A 10,302-nucleotide genomic window follows, 5' to 3' on the forward strand; every position below is an offset into this window, starting at 1 on the left:
TTTTGCCTTCTGCTTCTTTTAGACAAGCATACTACAACACTACAGCTCAACACTTTGAAATACGTGATTATTAACTCAAAAATTTCAGAACTCCTTAATTGGAAGCTGTGTGATTATATCAGAGAATCTTACGGAGGATGACAAGCAGAGACCACAAGGAAAAGTTGCATTAATAGCAAAATGTTACCTTAGCCTCCTTGAGGTTAGCATCAGGAAATTCTGATGGTATTATGTTCTGAATTACTATTTGCAATAGCAGCGTCATCGGTCGTCGGTTGACGGCTGCGAAGAAAAGACCAAATGGCCGATTCCCCGGGAACTGAATAACAGACGAAGAAACATAAGAAACGAAACATTAGTGAAAGATCCGTACAGCATCAATATGGTACTTCGGCTCCATCACAGATCCGTCGTTAATAGCTACGCATATAAGTTTATTCCAGTTGCAGTGGCGGTAATTTTGATATTCTTCGTCATTGTTCACGATGACGCAGAGATGAAAGACCCATCCAGAAATAACCAGAGAGGAAGCTCGGTGATTCCAAAGTCTAGGATGCGTGATCGACATGATGGCGCGCCTAGTGACGACGTCAGGAAGTACAGTCTTTGCAAAGCTCTCTTTAGCCTCGATAGTCCGGTATCTGAAGAGAAAATTGAAGCCATTTATTCAGGAAAGATTCGTCCCAATGGAGATGTTTTTCACAGAAGGGAAGTCGCGAAAGGAAGGGAAGAAGTGGAAGATATCTATCGTAAGATCGACGGCGTTTTAAGTAAGATTCGAAAGTTGAAATATTCAGAGCCTGAACATTTCTCCGGTGAGGACTACCAGCCTCTGGCTGAACTCTTACCTAGCGTTGCTGAATACGATTCAGCCTCTGAGTATAAACCCGACTCGAAGGTAAAAAGCAGTCATTCCAGAAACGAACCTAAACACGAAACTGATCAAAGGACAAAATATTCTAAACAACGAACCTCTTCCAGAATCGAGGAAGGGACTCTTCCATTCGTTCCCTGTTCCATCAGAGGCTACGAGGACAAACGCCAGGTCTTCACTTGCTTCCAGAGACGGATCGACGTCCAAGGCTCTCTCTCCATCCATTTCTTTGGGGACTCCAAAATACGTTACCTTATGCATCAGTTCCTGGAAGAAAATAACGATGTGTTTCATTTCGTCGTTGTAGCGAAGGTGAGGTTAAGATAGAATGTTACAATGAAAAAGAACTCACTTCTAGTGTCGAAGACTTGTTTTCAAACAGTGTGATTGACCCTTTTGAATACGGTTCCAGTAGCGGACGTTGCCATAGAAACCTTATAGTAAACTGAATGCTTTCCGGAATCTTGTGTCTATAGTAGATTCACATTAACCGTGCATCTGATGATATCTAGGTCCGTCCCTTACGACGCTCCTGAGTGGCTGTTGATAAGCCAATCACAAGGCTGGAAACTCTCAGTTTCTTTCTCGAGAGTTCACATAGGCAGGGTGTATGTTCCACCTTTCCTGAAGGATACGTTTTTCAAACGTATACCTCAGGAGAGGTGAAATATATATCCTGCTCATGTTTACTCTCGAGAGACTGAAAGTTTCCAGTCCTGTGATTGGCTTATCATCAGCCAATGCACGGTATAGATGGTAAGAAGCAAGTTTTTTTTTTTTTTTTTATAAAAAGATATTTTTTTTTATTGATACACAGTTGGGTTGAGTGACTGGATTGGAAAAGTAAATCCACAATAATATGTCTGTTTGATCTTGTTATTTAAAGTATAATGCTTTGTATTATAAGTAACAAGGTCAAACAGACATACTATTGTGGATTTACTTGTCCATTTTATTGACTCATGTGATTATGAGTTTTCTTTGAGTGACTGGATTGCTATAAAAAGTAGTTATGAGGGAAGGGTGTGGTCTTCTAGCCCTCGGCTTTTTTCAAAAATATTTTTATAGATTGACTGATGTGAGAAGTAAATGAAGGAAGAGTATATCAGCTCAAAGTTTAACAGTAAGGAAATAAGATTTTGAATGAAGTGTAAACGGTTATGTTGGTGGATGATATATTAAGAACTGGGAATAATGAAGAGAAAAATGCAAACTCCAGTAAATTAGTTTGAAAGTATTCACAAGAATAGAAAGTTGGCATTGAAAATTACGAAAAGGATTGGCAATAAAGAAAGAGCATTAAATGATAACGGGGGTTTGAGGATGGACTCTGAATCTGATAGGTATTTTGAAATAAATTCCACGGGTGGTGTTGGGGGGGGGGGGGGGGGGGGGGGGGGGGGGGGCGAACCTGGGTGGATAACAGGTCGAGAGAAACGACGAATCACAGAGAAGATAAAAACAAGAAAGGCAGTGGGATGTGTACAAAAAGATTAGTAAGGAGCCTGAATTGTCTATGACAGGCAAGGTGAAGTTTCTATAGGGATTACTGAGCTAACTCTCCTGTAGGGAAGTGAAGTGGTAATGTTGAATGCAAATGAAAACTAGAGCTATTCTGTACAGTACATATGGCATAATAAGAATTAAAAATGTCAAAAATATGGAGCTACCCGACAGACGTGGTAAAAAAGACTATCATAAGTGAAAGCAGATACCTAACAGACATGATAAAAAGGCTATCGTAAGTGAAAGCAACTTGTATACACATTTCTGTTTTTCCAGAATATAACTGGACCGTGGCCTGACGCCAAAAGTTACCTAATGAAGGATTTCAAATGGATAGATTTCGAAGTAATTACTCCAGCCTTGCCCCGCCTGCAAATAACTTTCAGGGAAGTATACTCTCCTTTCTGTGCCAGATCTAAGATGTAAAATTAAGTAGAACATTAAATATTTGAATGAAATATACATTTAAAGAATCAGAATTTTGTGATATATCAAGTAGCGAACATTGCTCCCTTCTGATAACACTTCTCACAATTATTTCCCATTATTGTTTGTGAACTTTATTTGTTAAATACAATATCGCTGCTTTTATTTACTTTTTTACAGTTTTCGGAAGTTTTTGAATTCGCCGGATATACGACGAGAGCTCCCCGAAATTCGGCAGCTGAAAAAGTGGGCCAATTATGAGGAGACGCCGCCGGACCTTTTGATCATTGGTATGACAGATCGACTTTACTTTTCGTTCAAAGATTTCGGCAACGTTTTTGTTAAATTCTTAAATGACAAATAAGCCAGAAAACGGATTCTTTGGAGCTTCATGTGATTCTTATGATTTTTTTATTGTTACGCTACCAGAGTGATCCTTGTTTTTGGTTTTCATTACTAATCTTTCAAATGTCCTCAGTGTCTTTATAGAGAATATTGGTTGTAATTATAATCACGTTTAACTATGCTCTCTATATCAATGCTTAAAAAACGTTCATATTAAATAGATAACATACGGTCATAGGGTTTTCATTTTCTAGATCTTATGAGCTATTAAAGCAAACGGAAACAAGATTAATATAATAATTGTTGTATTAATCCGTATTAATGGTTGTTTCTTATTGTCTCCTATGAATTCTGATGATTATTTCAGAAATGGACTTATCGCTTTTGACAATTACTCCTAAATCATCAAGTCGATACTTCATTTGATATTTTGTGCTCAGTGATTGTTTCCTAATCACCTTTCGAATCATGTATGAAATATATCATATTTCATCACTTAATGCTTTCAATTTCTTTCCTTGACTTATATATTTAGATATAGATATAAGTCTCAGGCTTTGCAGCGTCAATCGTATCTGGAAAGTGTGTAAAAAATTCAAGACGTTAAATTAGATGTTAAGTATATCATGAATAAATGACTTGACAAGGTTTTTAGTTTTGCGAGTCTCTCTGAAAAGGAATATTCCATATATATATATATATATATATATATATATATATATATATATATATATATATATATATATAGGGGCCTGTCCACACTAGCGGGCATGCCCGTTGGGCACTCCCAGCTGTTTATATTTTTTCTCACGTTCTGAAGCAGTGTTAAGGATAATCGCCTCGTTCTGTCTCCATACTCGGCCAGTCAGTGTAGCGAGACGGGTTATGGAGGTAACAGCGTGTGCCCGTCGGGCACTGCCTGCCAGTGTGGACAGGGCTTAATTAAGGCTTTGAAGCTGGCAATGTAATTATATATATATATATATATATATATATATATTTATAATAATAATAATTTAAACTTCTCTCACAGACTATACTGCCTGGGTCCTTACTTTGCACACCGATGACAAAGTCTTCCCACTAATAACCAGATACACCACAGACGTTTTGGCGGTTCTGCTGGAACTCCACGCTAAGGTAGTTCCCCTTCTGGACAAGGTAGGAACTATGCAGATACCTTTGAGGTTTTCGATTTTCATTTTTTATTCTTGGAACACCTTTCTTTTCTCTGCCCCGTTCATTGTTGAGGGTCTGCATATTGATGTCCTGTCAGGTATTACGTAATTAACAAACTTTTTGTATCATTTTTGTATGACTTAGCTGGGCTGATCCGAAAAGTTATTGTTTTTTGGGGGGGAGGGGTGATAGCTTGAAAAAAATTTAGGAAAAAATAAGATGAATGGTAGTATGAGCTTTCTTTTTTTCTTTATCAATCTCAGATGTCAATGATTATGATATCCTGGATCCGGTCTGGCCACTTGACGCATTGCTTGTCTGTTTGTTAGCAGTTTCATATGCAAAGAGCTACCAGTGGACTTCAATGGAATCGTTAACAATGGTGCGTCCATTGACTTACAACCCATAGAGAGATCAGGATCTGGACGAGGGACCTTTTTTTGGGATTTGTGGATTCATTAGCTCAGTGGAGGTTCCGAATTGGCAACGCCCCCTTTTTTATAGTTATTAATGTTTGTAATATTGTAATAGTACAGAACCCTACTATGAAAAATATTACAGAACACAAAAAGCACTCATTTGAGATGATAATGCGAGGTTGTCTGATGTTCATTATTATTATTATTATTATTATTATTATTATTATTATCGAAGGAGACCCTCTCGTAGACAGGTTTTGTTGAAAAATGGTTGCTGCTTCAACGCTATTAATTTTGAAGACTCTATTTTTTTGATGGCGGCTTTCTCATTGTTGCTTAGACTGGCGAGCAACGCACCAAAGGGCATAGTAAAATTTGGTTGAGTCATTTTGGTTTATTATTGCTTATACAATTCGCTCTCTCTCTCTCTCTCTCTCCAACGCGACGTTTCGTCCTAATCCACGGGGCATTATCCAGTGATGACTGTTGAGGGACTGAATTCCAGTGGTGAGTCCTTCTCCTTATATACTGATGTTGCAGGCTCTCGAGTACGGTCTGGAGAATCTCTCCAGTAGGTCGAGTTTTCATTGGTTCCTGAGAAGATGACTCATACAGCGAGCGTTTTCGAGTCTTGCAGACCTTCTCAGGTGGGGAATATCACCGGGCGAGCCTCTTGATTGGCTTCTACCTGAGTGACGTCACCACTGGTATTATTATCATAATGTGCTTCACGTCTGTGTTGTTTGTTTCCCGGGCGCGTGGTACTTTCGTTGGGGTGGGGAGTTGTCATCCTCTACACACGTCAGTATCGGGAATGCTTCTTGAGTGGTATTAAGGGGAGGCTTTTGCTCAAGAATAAGAAGCGCTTCTAGGAGGCGCAGACGTCATGGGTCAGGGGCTCTCCCGATGATTTTGACATTCCTGATGATGTCATCTCTCGTGATGTCTTTCTGGTGTACTGCAAGGGCGTGCTGCCTAATGGCGCCCTCCTGGGCGTGGCAGGAGATCCTTTTAGACAGGCGCATCATCGTCATGCTGATGTAAATCCCAGGCATCCTTGGGTGGGGCATACGTATTGGTAGACAACGTTGGACTGCTTTAAAGTCTCGCACTGTTCGACATGGCAGGACACACACCTCGAACTTGACCGAGCATCTCAGATGCTGATTAATAATGGGCACTCGAATAAACTCATACACCGATAAACACAAGCTGTCCTTGACAAGTGGTACATGACGGTGGAAGAGAGAAGGAACATTCCACCTCCGGAGGGTATAAAACTTTTCTACAGTCTTCATGCACCACCAATACAAGGAGGACGAAACAGACATCAAGAAAATAATAGAGGAACATGTCCGCCCTATGGAGGAAGGCAAGAGAGTGTCCCCCATTATTCACTACAAGAATTGGCATACAAAAGACCTCCTGATGAAGACCAACCCCTCCCTGCCCGTAGGAGACCCCCTGAAGCAATCCAACGTTGTCTACCGATACGTATACCCCGCCCAAGGATGCCCTGGGATTTTCATCGGCATGACGATGATGCGCCTGTCTAAAAGGATCTCCTGCCACGCTAAGGAGGGCGCCATTAGGCAGCACGCCCTTGCAGTACACCAGAAAGACATCACAAGAGATGACATCATCAGGAATGTCAAAATCATCGGAAGAGCCCCTGACCCATGACATCTGTGCCTCCTAGAAGCACTGCTTATTCTTGAGCAAAAGCCTCCCCTTAATACCACTCAAGAAGCGTTCCCGGTACTGACGTATGTGAGGAGGACCACGCCCCTCCCCACTAACGAAAGTACCAGCGCGCAGGAAGCAAACAACACCGGACGTGAAGCACATTATGAAGGTGACTCACACTCGCCGTATGAGTCACCTTCCCAGGAACCAATGAAAACTCGACCTGCTGGAGAGGTTCTTCAGACGTACTCAAGAGCCCGCAACATCAGGATATAAGGAGAAGGACTTGCCACTGGAATTCAGTCCCTCAACAGTTATTGCTGGATAATGTCCCGTGAATCAGGACGAAACGTCGAGTTGGAGAGCGAGAGAGAGAGAGAGAGAGAGAGAGAGAGAGAGAGAGAGAGAGAGAGAGAGAATTGTATAAGCAATAATAAACCCAAAGGACTCAACCAAATTTTACCATGCCCTTGGTGCATTGCTCGCCAGTCTAAGCAACAACGAGAAAGCTGCCATCAGAAAAATAGAGAAGACTCTCTACAAATTAATAGTGCTGAAGCAGCAATCATTTTTAACAAAAACCTATTTATTATTATTATTCTTATTATTATTGTTATTATTATTATTATTATTATTATTATTTATTATTATTCAAGAAAACTCATAATCACATGAGCCAATAAATGGAAAAGTAAATCCACAATAGTATGTCTGTTTGATTTTGTTATTAAAATTATAGCAAAATAGCAAAATCAATCGGACAACTATTGTGGATTAATTTTCAATTATTATTATTATTATTATTATTATTATTATTATTATTATTATTATTATTATTATTATTATTATTATTATTATTGAAAAAGAAACCCACAAATTCACTTTTGTAACTTGTTTACTTTCTAAGTTTTATTTAACATTAGTTTTACTCCCAACACTCGGAGTTTCTTTCAGGCCCGCTTCTGTGCCCATTTGTGCTCAAGAAGATTGTTTTGGGATGTTAGCCGCGCTGGGTCAAGGCCCAGCAGTCATTCATGGACATTCTTATCTGCGGAATAAGAAGTTCCGCAGAAGACTTGCTGGCCGCTTGGACCCGGGACTCAACATCCCGCAAACATCTCTTAGAGAAATGGGCCACAGAAGGGCCTGAAAGTACTGCCGGAGTTGTGGAGTAAAACTAAATTGTAAATACTTAGAAGTAAACAAGTAGTTACAAGTGAATTTTGGTGGGTTTTCTTTTTCATTCTTCAGAAGCAAAACTGAAAAGAAAGTTTTTTTTATTGGTTTGTATCATTATTATTATTATTGTAATCTAGAAGATAAGACATATTCAATTGAAACAAGCCTACAACGCCCACTGACTGGAGATTCAAGCTTCCGTAGAATAAATATATGGAGACTTCCACACCTTGCAAATTGAAAATGTAAATTATCTCTTTTATTCTCTGATCAGCAATGCATATAACAATTTACTTTTCTAGCTGGTTTTCGTTCCAAAATCAGCAATTTTTTTTATGATACCCATCTTTCAGATATCCAAGAGGACGAGGATTCTGGTGCTGTCACAAAGTCGACTGAAACTAGATGTGGAGAATCTCTTCGTGGATTACCGTGGTCCAATGGCTGATTTCAACATGGACTGGAGTGAAGCCACATTCTTGTACATTCTGAAACACTATCACCACCTGAACTTGAGGCCTTTGTTGGAATCTCGCCGCGCTAAAGCAAAAGAAATGTTGCAAATCTCAGAAGATTCTGTTAAAGATTACAACGCTTGGGAGTCCCAGTCTGCTGACACGAATTCATCTGCTATTTGGCATTACCAAGGCGCAAAAAAGGCTGAAAACGAATCTTCTTCGAGTTCAAAGTTGTCTTATTCAGCACAATCGAAAAATGGGTCGCCTGGGTCTGATGCGGATATTTTTTCAAGATATCCTCAAGTCGCTCGGGAAAAGTTGAAGAAAGCTGCTGAGAATACGCCATTCCGTGATTATCTCATCCCTTCGACAGAGGATTCGGGACTGTGGTTTTGGGATGCCCTAATTCCCTTTAGCTTGGCTGAAATTCGGGAATGTCACAAAATGTTCGAGAGAGGCTATGGTAACCAGCCTTTCTACAAGGGCACTGCCCGGAGGTGTAATGACCCAGCGCACTCAGGAGACATCACCAATAGTGACTTAGTTACGATGATGCTCAACCTCTTATGCAATACCGTTTTAGAAGTAGAAGAAGATTATTGCTGTTCATGAATATTTTTTTTTAGTTTACAATTTACTTGTCTTCTTGACTATCAGTATTTCTCATTTCTAATGATGGTTAGAGTTATATCATTCAAAATTAGATCATAATTATTAAAAAAAAATTCTTTTTGCACTTTTGATTCCACCTTCATATACTGAACGTTGATCTGAAAGACAGAAAGACGATTTGTACTGATATATAAGGTCAAAAAAAGCTTTCAAGGATAGGTCCTGTATTCTTCTGTGTTCCTAGATTAAACCCGCTTAATTATCATGTGGTCATTTACCTGTTTTCCATTGTGAACCCTGTGATATGAAATAATATGTTTCATTACAAGACTCAGGAATTCCGTGTCAGATTCATGGAATACTTTGTTTCGTCTTCGCATGATCCAGATTATTTTTTATTTTCTCAGCATTGGCCTTTAGTTGACTAAAGTTTTTTCGTCAACGAATTAACCACTTATTAAGCATTTAGCTTGAATGACACCTTAATCTTTTTTTTTCTTTTCTGGCATTTGTAACCTTGTTATAGCTTTAGCCCTTCCTTCAATTATTCATCACCAATGGAACCGCAAGAAGCTGACAGAAAATTGACGTGGTGTGAGTAAAAATGACCGTTATTGGGCAGCATGCCGCTGCCCCGTGCGGTGTGTTACGGGCATGTTACGGCGTGTTGTTGCAGTGACGTTACGGTGTCTGGCGCAGTGTTACGGTGTTGTGCGGTTTTATGGTGCGGGTACATATGCCATGGCACACTCTCTTGCGGCTTTGTTACTCTGTGTAGCGGCGTGTTGCGGGTGGCTTGCGGTGTTGTTGCTGAGTGCTCGCACATGTGCACGAGACACGACGTGGAACTCAGCATGATTGTTGCACATGCACCTCCACCCCGCCCCCCAACCTCACATGATACATACTACACCCACCTCTCAAAAATGGAAAAAAAGAGCCCCCAACCTCCCATGATACATACTACACCACCTCTCAAAAATAAGAGCCCCCAACCTCACATGATACATACTACACCCCCACCCTCTCAAAAATAAGAGCCCCCTAACTCACATGATACATACTACACCCACCTCTCAAAAATAAGAGCCCCAACCAAAACCTCACATGATACATACTACACCCACCTCTCAAAAAAACCAAGAGCCCCTCCCACCTCACATGATCACATATACCAACTCTGTCAAAAATAAGAGCGATATATAAAAACAACACTGCTTGGTCAAAATGTTTAAAGGGGAATATACTGAGTACTCAGTGAGGGCATTCCTAATCCTCTCTCTCTCTCTATCTCTTTCTCTGCTCTCTCTCTCTCTCTCTCTCTCTCTCTCTCTCTCGAACTTGGGAATTCCAAATGAGAAGCAAATGATGGACACAACAAAAATACTTACTAAATATGATATATGAAATAAATAGAACTCGGAAAATAACTTGAAATATAAAATGAAATGTAACATGAATTAAATAGGGCCATCAAATGATATAATAACATACAAGGTAAAGAACAATAATATAATATTGATAACATGATCAAATGAACATGAACACATACAAATGATAATGAAACAATAATTAACATTGACTGGACATATTTATTAACAGGGGAACAATGAAAAAT

At 39.7% G+C, this 10,302-nt stretch overlaps 1 protein-coding gene across 1 annotated transcript; it reads left to right on the forward strand.

Moving 5' to 3' along the window:
- Positions 1-269: 269 nt before the first annotated feature.
- LOC135200600 (uncharacterized) lies at positions 270-8,679 on the forward strand. The gene is made up of 4 exons (XM_064229220.1): positions 270-1,186; positions 2,657-3,096; positions 4,185-4,312; positions 7,968-8,679. The coding sequence occupies exons 1-2, from the start codon at positions 383-385 to the stop codon at positions 2,804-2,806; spliced, it is 954 nt and encodes a 317-aa protein (XP_064085290.1). The 5' UTR covers positions 270-382; the 3' UTR covers positions 2,807-3,096; positions 4,185-4,312; positions 7,968-8,679.
- Positions 8,680-10,302: the final 1,623 nt, after the last annotated feature.

This window comes from Macrobrachium nipponense, chromosome 27 (assembly GCF_015104395.2).
Source record: "Macrobrachium nipponense isolate FS-2020 chromosome 27, ASM1510439v2, whole genome shotgun sequence".
NCBI lineage: Eukaryota > Metazoa > Arthropoda > Malacostraca > Decapoda > Palaemonidae > Macrobrachium > Macrobrachium nipponense.

What these genes read in the sequence shown, in the direction of transcription:
- LOC135200600 (XM_064229220.1), top strand. Translation starts at nt 383, where the DNA reads ATGGTACTTCGGCTCCATCACAGATCCGTCGTTAATAGCTACGCATAT. An exon ending in ATTTCGTCGTTGTAGCGAAG is followed by an intron (nt 1,187 to 2,656) that starts GTGAGGTTAAGA and finishes CTGTTTTTCCAG; the next exon opens with AATATAACTGGACCGTGGCC.